The following is a 19,795-nucleotide window of genomic DNA, read 5'->3' as shown; positions in this document are numbered from 1 at the left end:
CAGGGACACTTAGGATGAGCTCTGTCCAGGGCCCTGGAGTCCTGCTGCTCCTACGGCAAAAACACCAGAGGGAGGGTCCCCAAATCTGACACCAGTACTTAGGAGACCCCAGCAATCACACATGGAGGGGCCGCAGGCCATTGAGGAGGAGGTGTCGAGGAGGCAGGCACCGCCCAAGCACCTGGCTGCCGTCCCTTCTTCCTCAGAAATGATCTCTAATGTCCATAAAGCCACGATGGTGACTCTGCTGCCAAAGTCACAGTAAAGTCAGTGACAGGCAATTAATGTTCAAATCCAGTTCCGAAAACTGGCTGAGCTCTGTGCATTGTCTTGTGCTTCTGCTTGTTTTGCTCACAGTGCCCAAGGCAGGAGAGGCAGGAACTTGGCACTGAACCACACCCCACCCTTCTCTTACCTAATGCCACCCTTCATCCCTAGAGTTCTTTCCTGGGGAGATCTCTCCTTCAGGACCTGGGACCCGCCTCCTGCACTAGCACCATGTGGCTCACAACAGCCTTCAGGGCAGCCCCAACACCACAGCCACCGGCAGCGATCCAGAGGGGGCTGAGACCTGAGCCCCACGCTGGCCAAGCTGCCGCCATGCAGGCCCAGCTGCTGGTCCTGGAAAGGTGAGAAACAGTAGCCTTGGAAGAAAAGCTGCTCTACATCTCCTCCTGGTGGCCCCTCAGCCTGGAAGGTCCCAGCACTGGTCATTAGAAGTTAATATATTTTACTTAGAGGCAAGGAATAGCTCTCAAGAATTTGTGGAACCATTGTTTGTTTGTTTGTTTGTTTGTTTGTCTGAGATAAGGTCTCACTATGTAGCCCAGACTGGCCTCAAACTCTTGGTGATTCTCCCACCTCAGCCTCCCAAGTCCTGGGATTACAGATGTGCCTCACCAGGCCTAATTAAGAATTTGTATTCTAGGGCCGGGGATTTAGCTCAGTGGTTCTGCCGACTGCCTCAAAACCACAAGGTTTGGAGTTCAATCCCCGGTACCAAAAAAAAAAAAGAATTTGTATTCTGGCTGGGCAAAGTGGCATACTTGTCATCCCAGCTACTCAGGAGGCTGATGCAGGAAGATTGCTTGAACAGAGGAGTTCAAGGCTAGGCTGGACTGGGTATGGTGGTAAGACCTTGTCAAAAAGAAGAAAACCCGGTATCCGTCTCAAATCTTCGCATCCCTGCAGTCTCCGGGCTCAGGTTCATCGCAGCCTTTCCTTCTGGGGCTCTGAGCCTCGAATCTCAGCTTCCTCATCTGTCCATCCCTCAGGAAGTAATTAAAGTACAGAAGACTGTGGTCAAAATGGTTTCCAAAAGAAGACTGTCAAAATCTGAGGATAAAGAGGCATCCACCAAAGAGGACTCCAAACTAGAGAAAACAATCCAAAAATTCATTTGGAACCAGAAGAGACCTAGAATAGCAAAAGCAACTCTAGGCAACAGACATGGCAGGGGATATCACAATCCCCAACTTGAAACTATACTACAAAGCTACTGTGATAAAAACAGCATGGTACTGGCAAAGAAACAGCCCTGAGGATCAGTGGAACAGATTAGAAGATGCAGAAACAACTCCAGACATACTCAGCCACCTCATCTTTGACAAAGGAGCCAACCACCCTCATTGGAGGAAAGATAGCCTATTTAGTAAATGTTGTTGGAAAAACTGGATTTCAACCTGTCAGAGATTAAAACTAGACCCACACCTATCACCATGGACTAAACTAAGATCGAAGTGGATTAAAGATCTAAATATTAAAACAGAAACACTAAACTTGTCGGCAGGTAAGTTAGGTAGAACTCTCAATGACATTGGCATAGGAAAAGGCTTTATGAACAAATCTTCAGTAGCACGGGAGCTAGCACAAAGAATCAACAATTGGGATCTCACTTTATTAAAAAGCTTCTTTCTGCACTGCAAGAGAAACCACCAACAGAGCTGAGACAACCTACAATGTGGGAAAAAATTTTTAGCAGCTGTACCTCAGACAAAAGACTAGAATATATAAAGAACTGAAAAAAATCAGACCCCCCAAATTCAAAGACCCTGTTCAAAAATGGGCATCTGAAATGAACAGACATTTCTCAGACAAAAAAGTAAAAGCAGCAAATAAACATGAAAAAATGTTCAACATCACAGGTCATTCAAGAGATGCAGATGAAAACAACACTGAGATTCCACCTCACCCCAGAAAGAATGGCGGCTATCAAGAAATCAACCAAAAACAAATGCTGGTGGGTGTGTGAGGAAAAAGGAACCCTTCTCCATTGTTGGTGGGAGTGCAGACTGGTGCGACCACTGTGGAAATCAGTATGGAGATACCTCAGAACTAAGATTAGAGGTCCCATTTGACCCAGCTATTCCCCTGCTGGGGATCTTCCCCAAAGAATTAAAAGAATCATACCACAGTGATATATGTGCGCCCATGTTCATAGAGGCACAGTCTGTAATAGCTAAAACTTGGAAACAGCCCAAGTACCCATCAACTGGAAACTGGGTAAAGAAAATGCGGTTTTTTAATAAAATAGAGTACTACTCAGCCATAAAAAAACAAGAAACTAGAGACATTTATAGCTAAATGGATGCATATTGAGGCCATACTCTTTTTTTCTTTTGTACTGGGGATCAAACTCGGGTCCTTGCGTTTGTGCCGCAGCCAGCGAAACCACTGAGCTAAATCCCTGGCCTGAGGCCATACTCTTAAGTGAAATAAATAGGACACACATGTGTAAATGCTGAATAGTTTCTCTAGTGTGAGAAACTGAAAGTATAAATAATGATTAAAATTAATATTTGATAATTTGAAATAGGAAGAAAAGGTCCAAAAGGGTAGGGGAAGTGGGAGAGGAAGGGAAAGGAGAGAAGGGAAAAGAAAAATTATGAGAAAAGGAAAAAATGGAAGCAAAGTCTTTGTAAGTAGGGAAGAGAGCACAGGGAATGGGGACAAAATAAGAGCCAAGATCCATCAGGTACAGGTACAAGGACCCAGTGATAAATGTAAACGTACTGTATACCTACAATGTACCAATAAAAGAATTTAAGCAAAAAAAGAAAAAAGAAAAAAAAAAAAAGAAGAAGAAGAAAACCCAGTGGGGATGTGGCTCCATGGCACGGTGCCTGCCTAGCAAGTGCAAGGTCCTGACTTCGATCCCCAGTCCCGCAAAAAAAAAAAAAAAAACAACTCAAGGCCAGGCTCAGTAGAGGCTCTGTCTCATAAAAAAATTTTTTTTGTTGAGCCAGGCATGTTGGTGCATTCCTGTAATCCCAGCTCTCAGGAGGGTGAGGCAGGATGATCACCACAAGTTTGAGGCAGCCTGGGCTACATAGAAAGACCCTGCCTCAAAAATAAATAAGGGGCCAGGGATTTAGCTCAGTGGTTCTGGCACCTGAGAGCAAATGCAAGGTCCTGAGTTCAATCCCCGATCCCTGGTACTGAAAATAAATAAATAAATAAATAAATAAAAGAAGCAAGCAAACACCAAATTTAGTATTTCAAACTCCAAAACATTTTAATTTTACCTAATTTTTTTAAAAGTTAAAATTGCTAGGGCCAGGGATTTAGTTCAGTGGTTTCACTGCCTGCTGCGCAAGCGCAAGGACCAGAGTTCGATCCCTGGTACAAAAAAAGAAAGTTAAAATTGCTACCCAATTATTCTAACACGACTGGATTTTCTCTTTGTTCACTAAATTTCAACTTCTTTAGCAGGTCTTCTTCATTTGGCATACACCTCACTTTGAAGACTTGTTATTCCCCTTTGTAGCCGGGTGGAGTGGAGCATAACTGTCCCTCTGTTTATTGTATGTACAACAACAAACAGTTGGCTTCAACCCACTGCTGCTGTGGAGACCCAGGCCATGGCCCAGCTCCAGCCCACCTGAGTCCAAGCCATTCCTGTAGCAGAGAGGGAGGAGGTGCAGCTGCAGGCCTCGCTGAGCTGTCAGACTGTTCTGCCCGCCTGCCCACAGCACCTGCTCTCAACGCTTGTTTAGTTCCCCAGCTCCACTGGGCGGCTTCACTATCCGACAATCTCTGATGGAGGAGGATAAGGCTTTGCTGGAGAGGGGTTTCTGGGAATGAGATAAGCATGCTTTTGCATAAATATCTCTAATCTAAAATTGAGGTGCAGGGCAAAGCAAGAGTTCAATGACAAAGTCCACCCAGAGGCCCTGGTTCAAGGCCCAGGCTCCCTCCTCACAAAATATCTTGCTATTTGTCAGTCTCTGTGCCTGTGAGGTCATGCCCCTTTAGACCCTGAGCCCCAGCACTGCTGCCCGTAATGCCCTCCCAGCCCAGGCCCTGTCTTAGGAGCCGCAGGACCTCGAGGCTCCTGGGGTCCCCACCAGAGGCCAGAACAGGCCCTGCTCAAGGGATCCCTCAGTGTGGCCTCCTTTTCCTCCCTCCGAAAGCCCCTGTACCCTGGCCCCCACAACCGGCTTTGCGGACAGAGCCCTCGCCTTCTCGAACCTGTACCCTCCCTGAGCCTGAGCCTGACTCACTCCTCCTGTCCCTGTCCTGAATGCAGGGATGGCGCTCAGGGACAGGTGAGGGGACAATGGGCTGGCAGTGCTGACAACGGCAATTGCAAGACGTGTGTGTGCTGAGGACACAGAATGTTCGTCTGACAACCAGTGAGGATGCTCAGGGAGGCACTTTCAAGGACATGAACCTCTGAGGTTTGCCAGGCATGGTGCTGCGTGCCTGTCATGCAGCACTCTGGGAGTCTGAGGCAGGAGAGTCTCAAGTTGGGTCCTGGCCTGGATAACCTAGGCTGTTCCTGCAACACCTGCACTGCAGCCTGAACCTCGTACTCCTGGATTTGGGCAGAGAACAAAAGGACACAGAAAGAGGGAGAGGGCATCATCCCCAAGAAGCAGTGTGAACTGGCAGAGACTGAGCGTGACCCGCTGGAGTCCCGTCAGCCAGGTCTGGCCCCTGCAGTCTGTTGGATGCACAGGAAGGTCAGACTCAGCCCCGGGAGGAAGATGTGCTGTGGTGCTTCCAGGAGGGAGGTGTGTTCTGTCCTGGTGCTGTGGTCTGGCCCCCAAATGTGCTCAGGGCCAATGAATTAAGGCTTGATCCCCAAGAATGCTATCAGGAGAGGGTGGGAACTTGAAGAGATGAGGCCCAGGGGGCCCTTCGGTCCTGGAGCTGTGTCATTCCAGGGGGTGTGGGGTGTGGGCTGCTTTCTCTCTTTCACTTCCTGGCCATGAAGTGAGCATTTGCTCCACCACCTCCTCCTGCCAAGATCTGCTGCCCCCAGCTTTGGGCTGGAGACCTCCAACACTGACCTACAAGAGCTCTGATCTCTGCGAGCTGGTGCATCTCAGGTATTTGTTCCACCTGAGGACAAACAGAGGTCCAGATGCAGTTCTAGGGAATGCAAGAGAGCAGAGCCTGGCAGGAGCAGGGCGGAGATTCCCATGGTCACAAGCGGCCATTCTGTGTGGGCATTTGCAAGGACAGCGCCAGAGGCAAGACGGAGTGGCATCAGCTGCCCCAGGTGGCTCCCTCATCCCTGACACTGTGTGAACTCTGTGGTCTCACCACAGAGCACCCAGGGGCGAGCAGACGCCCACCCCATTCCACACAAGAAACTGATGGTCTGGAGGGTGAGTGAGGGGCCAGGAGCACAGAGTTGGGTTGTGGAGGGATCGAAGCCTGGGCCTCCAGACTCTGATGTGACAGAGTTGCAGCAGGGACATGGACCCAGGGGACCTGCTAGGGCGCAGACTGCACGGTGCAGCAGTTCATCCTTGAGGAAGGCCTGCAGAGCATGTGTCCTTCTTCCTTGAAGTGGGGCAGTGATTCCCTGCAGCAGAGGAACCAGAGGCTCAGCAGGAAGGCCAACAGCTAGCTGTGCCTGTGAACTGCAGGCTCTCAGGAGAAAGTAAAGCCAGAGGCTGCTCAAAATCAAGAACCCTGATAGGAGGAGACCCAGACCGCTGAAGCAGACTAGGCGGCTCCTGGGGAGCAGGGACCAGGAGAAATCCAAGGGGGAGCCCCAAGGCTCTGTCTACCAAAAGGCACCTGGAATCCCAAGTGGCACCCTACCCCCTGCTGCCCAGCTTCCTGAGCCTCGGCCCCCTTTCTCACCCTTCAGGGCCCTGCTTAGGCTACAGGTGCCACGTCAGCCCCTTGTAACATACAGCACTTGGTAATCTCAGCACTCTGGGAGGCTGAGGCAGGACTGAAAGTTTGAGCCTAGCCTGGGCAGTTCAATGAAACCCTGTCTCAAAATTTTTTATTTATTTATTATTTATTTATTCATTCTTGGTACGGGGGATCGAACTCAGGTCCTTGCGCTTGCACAGCAGGTGGCCAAACCACTGAGCTAAATCCCAGGCCCCCGTCTCAAAATTTTAAAGAGCCGGGGATGTGACTTGGTCAAGGGGCCCTGGGTTCAGTCCCCAGTCCTAGAAAAAAACGCAAACAAAAAGGTCCTCTGCAATAACCAGCTCTTGATAGGGGAGTGCCCTGGGCTGGGAGAGGTTGTGTGTGGGGCTGCCGGTGCTCAGCACAGGGCATGGGGGGAGGCGGCTCACATAGCCTGGGGGCCCAGAGTCTGCACTGTGTGACCAGCAGGAGGAATCACAAGGACGCTCAGGGCTGAAGCAGAAGAATCGTCCAGGGACTGGGGATCCAGGGCCTGGGGAGCCTGGGAGCTGCCAAGGGTTGGAGCTGTGGCGCTCTGGTGCAGGGGACAGCACAGGCCGCGCACAGGATCTGCCGCTGGGACCTTGAGAGGAGGCTGAGAGGAACGCTTAACTCACACGCGCCTGGGAGGATGGGGTTTGGGGTACTGAGGACTGAACTCAGGTTCTTCAAAGGGAGCTATATCCCTAACGCTTTTTTTAGACAGGATTTCCCTAAATCGCTAAATTGTGCACTCTGCGCTTACACTTGTGATCCTCCTGCCTCAGCCTCCCAGTGTTGGAGTACGAGTGTGGACACCAGCCCTGGCTGGAGTTTGTAGCCCTAACTATCCACTTATAAGCATGTCCATCCACACATGTGCTACTCAGTGTTGTGCCACTGTGCTCAACAGTTACGTCCTACATGCATCTAGGCCCTTGCTCAAGTCCTGTGTCTGTCTGGGTTTCTGGGAGGCCAGGGGCCAGGATGGGTGCCTGGCGGGGAAGAGGATGCTCGGAGTTCAGCACAGCAGCCAGATGGGAATGGAGCACAGGGGTCCAGAGACAGGAGGAGGAGGCGGCGGAGGCTGAGGAGGCGGCAGCGGCGGTGGCGGCGGCCTGGAGGAGGAGGAGGAGGAGAAAGAAGAGAAGTGGGCCTGGGATACGGCTTAGCGGCACAGAGCCTGTTTGGCAAGCTCAAGGCCCTGAGTTGGATGCCCGGTACCAAAATAAAAGGGGGGGGGGGCGCCGGGGATTTAGCTCAGTGGTTTCGCCGCCTGCTGCGCAAGCGCAAGGACCAGAGTTCGATCCCCGTACCAAAAGGAAAAAAAAATAGAGGAGGAAAAAAAAGTGGAGGAGGAAGGGGAGGAATGAGAGTTTCGCAGTCCGCCTCCTCCGCCTTCTCGAGGATCCTGGTCTCCCCAGGCCACGTCCCCGCCGCAGGTCCCGAGCCTGCCACCGCTATGCGCTACGCTCTCCATGCGCCCCGCGCCCCTGCCGCCAGGGGGCGCCAACTGCCGGCGAGCAACTGCGCAAGCGTGGAATGGCGGCCACCCGACTAGCAAGTCCAGTGACCTAAGCAGCCAATCCGCGCGAGTTAAACTGATTATTTCAACTGGAGGAAAGTTCCGCCCACACTATCTCTCCTGAGGCTTCACCGCAGGACCCCCAACCGACATTCCTTGATATTGATTGGATGCTGTTCGGCACGTCCAGCTCCGATTGGCTGGCTCCTGGCCCGGCGCGAAGGCCCGGACCGACTTATGGCGTCCTCGCTGGAGCCCGCGTTTGCGCGGGGAGGGTCTCGGCCACCGGCGCGGTTTTGCGACCTCCGCATCCTTTCCGTACCAGGCCACGGGGTTCGGCGTCCCCCTCTGCGCGACACCCTTGCCCTCCCGCGGTGCTCTCCTTAGGGCCACCTCTGGGACCCCGAGGAGAGGAGGGTACGGTCAGGTGTGCTGTACAGAGGACGAGCAGTTATCAAGGCTGAGGCAGGAGGGTCTCATTTTAGGGCCGGGCGGAGCTAGCCTTGAGACCAGGCGTTGGTGGCCCATGTGGGATGACACACGTCTGTCATCCCAGCACTTCGAGAGGCTGAGACAGGAGATTCACAAGTTCAAGTCCAGCCGGGGCAATTTAGCGAGTTAACAAGATCCTCATTTTTATATATATAAAAAAAAGGACTGGGGGTGTAATCTAGCGTTAAGGCCCTGTGTTCAATCCCCCGTTAAAATTAAACAATACAAGAAAAACAGGAAAGAAAGAGGCTTGTGCAGGTAGGGACGCTGGGCGCAGTTACCACCTTTGCTTGGGGAAAGCCTCCAGGAAAGGACTCCAGGTATACCTGTCTGGAGGCTCCACACTTGCCCCTCACCCACGACTTCTGCCCTCGCCAGCCCTGACTCGGGTTACTGTCACAGTTGACAGTGGGAAAGCTCACTTGTCCCCATCCTGGGCTAGGGGGAAGCTGAGGCAGGCCAGTCCCTGCATGTGGTCACCTGCAGTGGTGCCACACCTGGGTACCGTTGTCCCCGTGCCCAGGCCCAGGCGGGAAGTGGCACACTGCCAGCTCCTAGTTAACCAGCTTATCTTTAGATATTAAACCCGGAACTCAGAAAAGGCTGTGAGATGCACAGGGTTCTCTGAATACTTCATGTGTTAAGAAGTGTCTGCTGGGGTTGAGGTGGCTGGTAGAGCTAGAGCTCCTGCTTAGTGTGCTTGAGACCCTGGTTTCAATCCAGGCTTCACTGGCAAACAGCAAGGCAGTGTCTGCTGAAATGCCCTACGTCCCAGGAGCAGCATTCAGGCTGAGTAGCCTGCTTGGCCTGGGTTCACCACCCAGCTCCTGCATGCACATTCCTGTTCAGAGCCCAGAAGCCACAGAAGCACTGGGCTCTGAATTCTTATCACTAAAACAGGGAAGGCGGGGTGACAAGCACTGCCATCCACAGGGACGGTACACCCATGGGGAGCCAAGGTAGGAACCCAGTGCAGGTCACAGGGGAGCCCTTCTGGAGCCATGGTGCTGGGAACATCAAGGACTGCTCTGGGGCCAGGTGGCAGAGTGACCTGGACACAGAGTGGCACTCCCAGGGCGCCCTCCTGTCACCAGCCTGCCTCACCCCAGAAATGCTCTTTCCCCTGCTCCTGCTGCTCCTAGAATCCTTGAAGGCTTTAATGTTCTGGAGGAAAAGTAATAAAATAGGAATTTCTTAAGATTGACTAAAGAAGCTGGGTGCAGTGGTGCACACTTGTAATCCCAGCATTTGGAAAGCTAAGGCAGGAGGATCAAACTTCAAATTCTGCCTGAACAATTGAGAGAGAACTTGTCTAAAAATAAAAAGGGATGGGGATGTAGCTCAGTGTAAAGGCACTGGGTTCCATGACCCCCACCACAGGAAAAGCCAAGACTGACCAGAGGTAAAAGGAAGTGGCTGCTGCCTTGCCTGGCACGGCGTATCTCTCCTGCCTCCCCAGATGCAGCAGCTGTCACAGGCATCACGACACAAAGTGCACGCTCATCCATATTCATACATGCACACCAAGAGGCTGGAGACACAAGCTGCTGCTGCTGCTGCTGCTGCTGCTGCAGAGCAAGACTCTCAGGGTCCCCTTTAATCGATGCAGACCCAGCAGCCCAGGGAGAGGCCTCTCCAGCATCCACAGCATGGTTTCCTGGTGCAATTCTGCCCCCAGACTACTTCCTGAATCTAGAGCACAGGAACAGCCCTGCAATGTCAGAGTCTGAGGGCTGAGATTGGCCTTTGGGACACTGTGGCACCGAGAGGCCACTGTCAAAAGCACAGCCAGGCCAGGGAGGGTGGCCCACACCTGTAATACCAGGACTCTGGGAGGCTGAGGCAGGAGGGCTCCAAGTTCAAACCCAGCGTGCGCAGCTCAGTGGAATCCTGTCTCAAAGTAAAACTGAAAAGGGGCTGAGGATGCAGCTCAGTGGTAGAGAACCTGCCTGGTATGCAGGAGGCCTTGGCTTAGATCCCTACCTTGTAGGAAAGAAGAGCCCACAGAGGCATTGGCTGTAGGCAGTGACGGTCTAGATCCTCACTGCCTTCATGTGACAAGGGCTCGTTTCTGAGCCTCGCTCTCCCTCTCTCCCTCTCTCTCTCTCTCTCTCTCTCTCTCTCTCTCTCTCTCTCTCAGCCTCCTCCTCCAGGCCAAGGTGGAACTATTCATGAGATAAGACTACAGAAGCACCCAGAAGCCCCTGGCCCAGCAGGCCTACCATCCGTGTGTAATCTCCTCTTGACCTTGCATGGCCGGCACAGAAGACAGAGGGGTGGAGAGTGTCCCTCCTGCCCATCTTTCTGGGCCGTCCTCTTCCCACGGGCCTGCTGAGAGCAGCAGCAGCTCCTAAGCAGCCCCGCAGGTGGTGGCACTCACAGAGAGTTCACCTTTTTGCACAAGTGATGATGCCCTATTAAAACTGCCCTATACACTTTTCCATTTAAAAATATGCCTAGGAGAGCCAGGCATGGCAGTGCAGGCCTATAATCCCAGCTCTCTGGGAGGCTGAGGCAGAAATATCGCATGGTTGAGCCCAGCCCAAGCAAATTAATGAGACCCTGTCTTAAAAACTAAAATAGGCCTGGGGATGTAGATCATTGTGAAGACCCTGGATTCAACCCCCAGCACTGAGGAGGAAAGAGTCTGGGAACTATTTCCAAGTTAGCCACAGAGGTCCCAGAGCTGTGTGAAGGGAGGGGCCCCACTTCCCCACCACCCTCTTGGATGGAGGTCAAAGACATGGCCCATCCCTGCCTGAGCTCTGTATGGCAATTCCCATGTGGGTCCCAACACTTCGGTTCTGCAGGGGACTCTTGGAGGCTGGGGCTGGGGACCCCTCCCTGCCTGCCACCTGCAAAGCTAGCTGCCCATGACTCCTCCTTCTGCCGAAGACGACCTGCCTACCTCCCCAGCCAGAGACCCCAACTCTTTGCCAGCTAGTGTTCCTCAGCGTGAAGGACAGCAGGACAGGGCCTGGAGTCCTGGCCAACATCTAGTCCAGCAGTGGCCTCCTGGTCACAGGGCATCAGGCCTGGGCAGAGGGTGTCCTCCCAGTCCAAGTGACCGCAGTCTCAGGTCAGCCCCCATGCCATCTGCCCTGTGCCCAAGGTGGCCCGCAGAAGCCCAGGACCTGTGCTGACCTCAGAGCAGCCCAGGGAGCTACCGATGCCTCCCTCGCCTCGGCCTCAGCCCTGGCCAGGTGTGGCAGGTGGGGGAGGGTGGGAGGGCCAGAGGAGTCCGACCAGTTTCCTCAGCAGCTCTGGGTGGGGCCACAGGCTTTAAAGGTCTGTGCACAGCCCAGACCTGCTCCCGCTGTGCCCAGGTGAGCGCCCAGGTGTGCAGGTACTTGGGGGACTCCAGGGATGCCAGAGGAGGGGGTGGCCCCAGGTTCCTCTGAGGGTGGGTAGCAGGTGCCAGAAGACTCTAGGTAGTGGGAGGCCTGCTAGGCTTCTGAGGATAGAGGCTGCAGTAGCCTCGTGGGACCTGGAGGGTTCCTGCAGCAACAACTGTGCAGGGGTGGGATGGGCCAGAGCAGCTGGTCTGGAGAGCAGCCATCACCTTCGAGGGGCTGGGGGCTGGGGGTGGGGTGCACGGACTGGCCTGCCCTGGCCACATTCAGAAACCAGGTGTCCACTATCCCCTACCTGGCAAAAAAAAAGAAAAACAAAAACAAAAAAAACGTGTTTAAAAAAAAAACATGGGCCGGGGATTTAGCTCAGTGGTTTTGCCGCCTGCTGAGCAAGTGCAAGGACCTGAGTTCGGAGTTCGATCCCCGGTACCAAAAAAGAAAACCAAAAAAACAAACCATGTGTTTTTGAATTTACGTAAAAAATTTTTTTTTGGTTTTTTGAGACAGGATCTCAAGGTTGGCCTTATACTAACTATTCCACCCAGGCTGGCCTTGAACTCCTGGTGATCCTCCCTCAGCCTCCAGAGTGCTGGGATTATAGGTGTGCACCACCATACCATATATTTACATAATGTAAGAGGTTTGAAGTAGTAGACTATATTTTAAATTCAACAAATACTAGTTCACTTAACTCTACTGTGAAGCTTTCAAGGTTACTACTATTACAGTCACTGGAGCCCAGAGAGTGTAAGGGACCTGGTAGGTGGCTGAAATCCATGGTCTCATCCAATGATGGCGATGGTGGCTTCAGGGTGGACCGTGCATTAACACCGGCCTGGCTGATGCTGAGGCTCACAAAGCCAGGACCCAGTCCCCCAGGGAGGAGAGGGGCTGTGGGTAGAATCACACCCCAGAGAGAGGCTCCATGTGACTGTGGGGCCCAAGGGCCTGGAGCAAGCCTGGGCGGCACCCAGCCCAGCATCCCCGCCCCAGGCCTTTGTGAATAACCCCTGGGCTACCTCGGCTCAGACTGCGACCTTGACCTTGGCCATCCCTGCCCCTCCCCAAATTCCATTTGTTTCCTCCTGTGACACCGAGATAATGATCGTGTCTCAGGAGCAGGAATACTACAGAGCTTACCAGCACCATCCAAGCCCATTCCTCTCCACAGCCAATCTGCAGAGCCCAGGTAGGTGCAAGCATCTGGCCCCAAGCCTGGGGGCTTGAGCCCCCCCTCCCTGCCTACTCAGCCCAGTCCTCTCCCGTCTTGTCCACAGACCTGCCCGAAGGTGGTGCCATGGCAGCAGTGACCCAGGCCTTCCTCCTGGGACTAGCAGGTGAGTCCGGAGCCTCTCCCTCTCCGGGAGCTGGCATGCAGGGAATGCCAGCACGGGCAGGATGTGGGCACTGCAGAAACGTCTTCATGGGTCCTGAGTCACTGAGCCTGTTTCCTAGGAGGTAGAGAGGTAGGCACCACAGGAAGCTACAGGCACACCAATAAGTTGTCCATTCTGCACAAAGCAAGAACCACAGGAAGCCTGGGGCTGGGGCCGGGGGCCCAGGTGGGGAAGGCACTAGGAAGGGCAGACGTGGCCCAGGGTGGCCTCCATGCCCTGCAGATGGCACCCATGCCACCACTAACCGCTGTCCTCTGCTTTCTGCCAAGGCCTGCCCTCCACAGAAGCCATCGACCTGTTTGGTGAGGAGCACCCTTCTTCCCAAGCCCCCACCCTGTCCCAGGGTCTGGTCTTGACTTTCTCTTTCTCTTTCCTCAGAGAAGGAGAGTCCCTTCTACTACGGTAAGAGCTGCCACCCCACCCACTCCACCATGGCCCACTCTGGACCTCTCTGCCAGACAGGCCAACCGGGGCCAGTGTGGACATGGGAAACAGGAATGAAGGCTGCTCCCTGGGGTGGGGACGGGGATGGGGTGGGGGCGGAGCCACCATCCCCCTGCTCTTCTTCCCACCTTCCTTTCTTGCAGGCTGGGGCAGCTCCCAGCTCTGGACTCCTTTCAGCACTGCTTTCCTCCTTGCTCTGTGCACTTCCCCTCACTAGCCACCTGTCCCTGTTGGAGCCCACATGGCATCTCATGACTTGACATGCAAGTGGGTAGCTGGGCATCCCCCCCCACACCCTGCAGGGGGCCCACCCCGGCCTTGGTGGGGAGGCACTCTGCCAGGTGCTGCACCCCTGCCCACCCTAACATTACGGATGGGCAGCAGACTTGTGCACCCCACAGGTTGTGTGCATGCCTTGGGCTTGCTGTTTTCAGTGCTGGGGATGGAGCCAGGTCTCACACAGGGGTACCCTGAACCCTGGCCTGGCCCACAGCTGTCTTGGGCTGAGTGAGTGAAGCTCACTCTGCTCCCTCTCCTGCCCAGACTGGGAGAGCCTGCAGCTGGGTGGCATGATCTTCGGGGGGCTCCTGTGCATCGCCGGAATCGCCTGGGTCTTGAGTGAGTGGGGGCTGGTGGGGTGGTGGGGGCATGGCTGGGTGGCTCTGATCATCTTCCCTCCTCGTAGGTGGCAAATGCAAGTGTAAGCGGAACAAGGGACACAGGTGAGGGGGACCTGTGGGAGGGGTGGCTGCCCAGGTTTGGCATGCACAACCCCTACCCTGATGGAGACAGCTCTGCACCCTGGGGAAGGGACACAGGAGCCCTGTGCTGGCTGGTGTTCACTGGCTCTGTCCTTCCTACAGCCCCCTACCCAAGAAGGGCACTTCAGTCCTCATGCCAGGTGAGCTAGGCTCCCGAGGGTGGGCGAGGTCTGTGTCCCAGGTCACACGTGTCCCTGAGATCCTGCTCCATTCTCTGCAGGTGTCAGTGCCTGCTGAGGACCAGCCTGGTGGGACTCATTGCCCACAGCCTCACTCCCGGCTCCCTCCCAGGATGGCCTGGTCCCTTCTGGAGCTCATGTATCTATTAAACAGTCTCTCCACCTCATGGTCTCTGTGGGTCGCTGGGGAGAGACGAGGTACATTCAGTGGTCCCTGTAGCCCCATTTCACCTCCTACCAGAGCCTCATCCCCTGCATGGCCCATGCAAGACCCCCAGTTTCCAGCCCTTGCCCTGAAGGCCCAAGGAGCCCATGGCCCAGAATGACTCCTGGTAGCCACCCTCCTGAGAGCACTGAGACCCCTCAACCATCACCTGCTCCCTGGCCGTGACCCCAGATGGCAGTTTCTTTGAGGGGGCCCCCAGCTGTCAGTGCAGCACAGGGAACCCCCACCCCTAGTTTCCTTGAGACCCCAGGAAAAACCACAGCCAAGAGCCCTGCAGGTGGCAGCTTTAGACCCGAAGCCATCTGTCCATCCTTCCCAAGACCTCACTGGCTGTCCTCTTCCTACCACAGCCTGCAGTGGCTACTGACCACAGGTGCCAAAACTGGATGCCACAGGAGACAGTGGGGTACTGGGCACCCCATCTGGCCTGCCACCCTCAAGGGTTTCCAAGGGAGAGAAGGGGGCGCAAATCTCCTGGGCCATGCTCGGGCTCCTGGGAACAGAATGGCATCCATAGCAGATGCAGTGGACAGGGTCTCAAGGCAGTGCTCAGCCCCTAGAACCCCAGGCAAAGTAACAGTGGCTCTACCCACACAGCCTCTGTTGACCCAAGGTACGGCATCTGCACCCTGCTGGAGTCTATGGCCATACCACCTTTGACCATGCCCATCTCATCTACCCTGCTGCACAACCGGACATGGGCCCTCCTGCACCTCAGCCCTGCTGTGCTTCCAGTCCCCATGTCACCAAGAGCCCAAATGCTGACATCCAGTCCCAGGCAGACAGTGCTTGGGCAGGACACCAAGCAGGTTGGGGGACACACCCAGGCAATGAGATATCCCTCCGGGCTTCCCTTGGCAAGGTTAGGGGACAAGGTGGGCTGGGTGTAAACCCAGGGTGCAGGGTGCAAGGGGTTAATTTCCACCAACTGAGCATTCCACCTGAGGGACCCACCCCAAACACTTCCCAGTGCTGGCTCGGTGTCCTGGCAACCTACGACATGGGGCAGTGTCTGTGCTAGGGGGCTGAGGCACCCAGAGGTTCTCTTGGGCCAGCACAGGGCACTGGCAGCCTCTGGCACTTCTGGGACCTGGGCTCCATTCCTGATATAGTCCCAGGGCAGGGAGGGGGCTCTGCGTGCTTGGTGACGTAGCCTTCCTTGGTTAATTTTTACTATTCTCAGTACTGGGTATTGAACCCAGGGCCTTGCACTGAGATACATCCCCGTCCCTATTTATTTTTGGTATCTGGGATTGAACTTGGGACCTTGCACTTTCAAGGCAGGCAGTGGCACCACTGAGCTAAATCCCCAGCCCTTTTTTATTTTTTGAGACAATAATTCACTGAGTTGCTGGGCTCCAATTTGCCATCCTCCTGCCTCAGCCTCCTACTGTGCTGGGATCACACATGTGCCGCCACACCCAGGTATTTTCGTTTTTGTTGTTCTGTCAATAAATTTATGGTCGTTATCTGAAAAACTTTCACAGAAAATTACTTGGCTTAAACTCAGAATCCTGTTCCCTTGCTCTGAGGAAGCTTCTTTGGAGCTCCCTCCTTTTTAACCTCATCTATTTGGGACAGGGTCTCACTAAGTTGCTGACTACTTACTATCCCCCTGCTTCAGCCTCCTCTGTAGCTGGGGTTACAGGCTTGTGCCACTATGGTGGCTTTCTTTTGCTTCACTGATCATTCATGCTTACTACAGTGCAGAGGCCTCTCACAAGGCAAGCCAGCTTCTAAGCGCACTCTAGCATCACCTTAGGGCAGCAAGCAGGACCTTCTGGTCAGTTTCCCCACCTGCCCTGGAGGACTCAGGTGTCAAAACCCACAGCTGACACTTGGAAAAACTGCTTTCTTCTGACTTGAATCCATACTGTTGTCATTATTGTATTGGATAACAGGTCTTACATATAAACCCCAGGCTCTAAGATATATGGAGCTTCAGTGGGGGAGCATTTGCCTCCCCTGCAAGAGAAATACATCCAATTCTGTACTTCTATTAAATACATCTACTATTTCTGTTCCTGTTCCATTTTTTCAATTTAAAAACACTTTGCATTGGGCTAAGGCTTTAGCTCAGTGGTTCTGCCACCTGCCTAGCAAGCACAAGGTTCCAAGTTCAATCCCCAGTACCAAAAAAAAAACAAAAACAAAACACTTTGCATTGATTTTGAGATGTATGCATTTATTCTGAGGTCCCCAGCCCCACCACGCCTCTACTCCCTGCATGGGAGTAGCAGTCACACCCAGGATGCTGACAGCCACACAGCCATCCACATTATGGAGACACTGCCAGTCTCATGATACTTGTGTGCTGTTCAGTTCTGTGCAGTGTTACACATATGTATGTGGAGATGTGTGGCTACCACCACAGTCCATTGCAAGGGTCCCTCGTGCCACAGTGATTGTGAGGCCGAGTCTGAAAATTTAAAAGGGGGTGGGAGGCTGGGGATGTAGCTCAGTGCCAAAGCCCTGGGATCAATCCCCAGTACATTAAAAAAATTCTTCGGTTTGGGCAGATACCACAAGGAAAGGTGGACACGGTACCTCTGCTGGGGCTGCAGGTCATCCATAGAAAGTGGTACAGCAACAGGCAGAACCTCTGCAGCTTTCTGCTAATTAGACGGAATAAGTGAAGTGTGACTCCAAAATTCAAAAATCCTATCAGGCCATGTGGTGGTGACACCTGTAATTCCAGCTACTCTGGAGGCTGAGGCAAGAGGATCAAAAGTTTAAGGCCAGCCTGGGCAACTTAAGGAGACAGTGACTCAAAAACAATAATGGGCTGAAGTGTAGCTCAGAGGTAGTATACTTGGCATGCCCCTCCAGAATCCCCAGGTTCAATTCCAGCACTGACAAACATTATGCCCTCGATGTAGGATCTTTCTTGGATGCTGAGATGGAGCTCAGGGTCAGGCCCAGCTGTGTGTCCTTTTTCCTTTAAGTGCACCAGTGATGGCCAGGAGCACAGGCTGACAATGCATCTGTGGTCTCTGATGCAGCCACCCAGCTCCCTGCAGTAGCAGCATGAGTAGCCAGGCCACGCACCACCAGGCAGGAAGGCCAGATGAGGTCCACGGACCCTAGCCTGAGATGACTGGGCCCATGACACCTTGCCAAGGCCACAGAACCCTGTTTGCCCTCCCTTTAGCACACAGGGCATCCAAGGAGCCAGGCACCAATGGAGGGTCATTGTATGACATCTATGACATCACTGTAACAAAGCAGGGCCATTGGCTTCATCCCAGGAACACACAAGTGTTCTGCTGCCAGTTGTGAGAAAGTGAAATGCTTAAAAATCTGCAACTTGATGCTGACTGGAAAGGATGCATTCATAGCCGTCAGAGGTGCTGGTCCTATACCAGTTAAGGACTGCAGCCGTGAAGACTTGGTCCCTCTTCTGGGATCCACAAGGAGATAGGATGCTTGCCTTCCGTCGTGGCAGAAGTTAATACACACAGCACTTATTGTCTTGGGTGAGGGGCACCATCTTTGGCCTCTCCATTTGAGGGACCCAGCATGGGGTACTGCCCAGCATACCTTCCCATGATCCTAGGGACAGTGAATCAAAGTCTGCAAACCTGTGACCCAGGAGACCCACCTCCATCACCCTACCTACCTTCAGAGGCCATGGGGGCACTGTGGCTGCCCTGGTACCCAGCAGCCTGAGACTTGCCTGTGTAGTGTAACACTCTTGGTCTGACAGGAAGTAAAATGAGACCCTGGGGACCAGGGTGGCTCAGAGTAGTGTGTACCTCATGGAGGCCCTGGGTTCCCTGCCCAGCATCAAAACAGACAAGACCAACATCCAATCTCTGCTCCAAGATCTTACCTGCTCACCTTAGTAGTGCCAAGTTACCCTAGACAGAATGCTGTCAGCCTGCCAGGCCCAGCTGTTTAGGACTCCTGTGTCCCAAAGGCTGCCACCACCTGCCACCTGGACTCCTCAAACCCCCACTTTTCTTTCCTTACCAACTCAGCATCCTCACTCCTTCAGAGCATCCCTAGCTGCTCTGGCCAGAAGGCCCATCCTTCCCAGTGTACCTATCACCTGTGTCCCCTCCCTGCAAGTGGAGCCCAGTGGGTTAGCAGGAAGAGGCCAGGAACCAACCCACTTTGCACCCTTAGCCTACTCAAAGACTGGATCAGGCTCCAAGCTGGGGGTGGGTTGATTTTTGGTGCTGCACTGCTCCCCACTTCTCAAACTAGTTTTCTGCAACATGGGTTGGCCAACTTTTAAGAAGCCAGGTAGTATTTCTGGTTTTACAGGCCAGTTAACGTTTTCACTTTTTCCAGTGCTAGGGACTGATCCCACGACACTGAACTACATCCCCCTCCCCTTTTGGGCAGCCAGGGTCTATGTAGTTCAAACTGGCCTTGAACTATGTAGCCTGGGCTGGCCTGAGAGCCTTTTTAATTTTAAATTTTGAAGCTGGGCATGGTGGACCATGCCTGTAATCCCAGCATTTGGGAGGCTGATACAGGATTGCTTGGAGTTAAAGGTCAGCCTGGGCTACAAAGTGAGTTCAAGACCAGCCTAAACTACACAGCAAGACTGTCTCAAAAAAGCCAAATAAATAAATGTAAATTTTGAGACAAGATGGCTCAAAGTTTCTGGGGCTGCTAGGATTACTAGCATGTGCCACCACACTGGGCTTGTTCTATTTATTAGGAAAACTCAGATAAACTTCTACTCAGCACTGAGGACACTGAGACAGCAGGACTCACATTTGAGATGTCTCTTGTACCACATAGTCAGCTATGGGTTCTTAGGAGGCAGCATTGTGCAAAATCATCCTTGGCCTACAGGTAACATGAAAGTGAGGGGCAGGCTGGATAGGGTTGGTCCAGCCCTTAAGCTTGGCTAACTTCTACAGACCATGAGACCTTGGTGTGGGTATCAAGGGTCCCCAACATCTAGACAGGTGAGGTGACACACCCTAAAGGCAGAGTGTGTGCTTGGGCTGACCCACTGTCCAGTGAAGCCTGCAGCCAGGTCTGACAGCCCAATCCCAGTAGCTTTCTCCAGCCCCCAGGTCTTTCACTCCTCCTGCTGCCCACCAGCACCTCCATATGCCTATCTCACGCCATCAGGGCACATGTGCTGGGGTGAGGCTGGCAGGCTAGGCACAGCTGTGAAGCTCAATGTTCCATCAGACTACTCAGGAAACACTTGGGTTCAGCGAGCAAGCTTCCCTGTAAAAGCAGGAGCAAGGCGCGAGACAAACACCTTAACTGGTGAAACCAGGGTACCTCAGCCACACTGTTTGGCAATCAAAC

At 53.5% G+C, this 19,795-nt stretch overlaps 2 protein-coding genes across 7 annotated transcripts in view; one reads left to right on the top strand and one right to left on the bottom strand.

Annotated features, from left to right (window-relative positions):
- The window catches only part of Rasgef1a (RasGEF domain family member 1A), a 99,283-nt gene that overhangs the window by 62,719 nt on the left and 16,769 nt on the right, over positions 1-19,795 (bottom strand). The window lies entirely within an intron of this gene.
- Positions 11,435-16,494, top strand: Fxyd4 (FXYD domain containing ion transport regulator 4). Of its 5 annotated transcripts, none has more exons than XM_087210751.1 (9): positions 11,437-11,501; positions 12,625-12,697; positions 12,786-12,845; positions 13,175-13,207; positions 13,284-13,307; positions 13,893-13,967; positions 14,035-14,071; positions 14,213-14,250; positions 14,331-16,441. In XM_087210751.1, exons 3-9 carry the CDS (start codon positions 12,806-12,808, stop codon positions 14,345-14,347), a joined length of 264 nt encoding a protein of 87 aa, XP_087066877.1. In that variant the 5' UTR covers positions 11,437-11,501; positions 12,625-12,697; positions 12,786-12,805; the 3' UTR covers positions 14,348-16,441. The 5 variants fall into 5 exon arrangements, with proteins under 5 accessions (XP_087066879.1, XP_087066877.1, XP_087066878.1 ...); XM_087210752.1 differs by having other exon boundaries at positions 11,469-11,493; positions 14,331-16,442; XM_087210753.1 differs by lacking the exon at positions 13,175-13,207 and having other exon boundaries at positions 11,435-11,501; positions 14,331-16,494.

This window comes from Heterocephalus glaber, unplaced genomic scaffold (assembly GCF_053883595.1).
Source record: "Heterocephalus glaber isolate CG9 unplaced genomic scaffold, H.glaber_assembly_v1.0 deba00001195, whole genome shotgun sequence".
Classification (NCBI taxonomy): Eukaryota; Metazoa; Chordata; class Mammalia; order Rodentia; family Bathyergidae; genus Heterocephalus; species Heterocephalus glaber.
The sequence above is the reverse complement of the archived record's forward strand: the minus strand, read 5'-3'. Positions and strand labels throughout refer to the sequence as shown.

What these genes read in the sequence shown, in the direction of transcription:
- Fxyd4 (XM_021251637.2), top strand. Translation starts at nt 12,610, where the DNA reads ATGATCGTGTCTCAGGAGCAGGAATACTACAGAGCTTACCAGCACCAT. An exon ending in AGAAGCCATCGACCTGTTTG is followed by an intron (nt 13,208 to 13,283) that starts GTGAGGAGCACC and finishes CTCTTTCCTCAG; the next exon opens with AGAAGGAGAGTCCCTTCTAC. An exon ending in AAGCGGAACAAGGGACACAG is followed by an intron (nt 14,072 to 14,212) that starts GTGAGGGGGACC and finishes TCCTTCCTACAG; the next exon opens with CCCCCTACCCAAGAAGGGCA.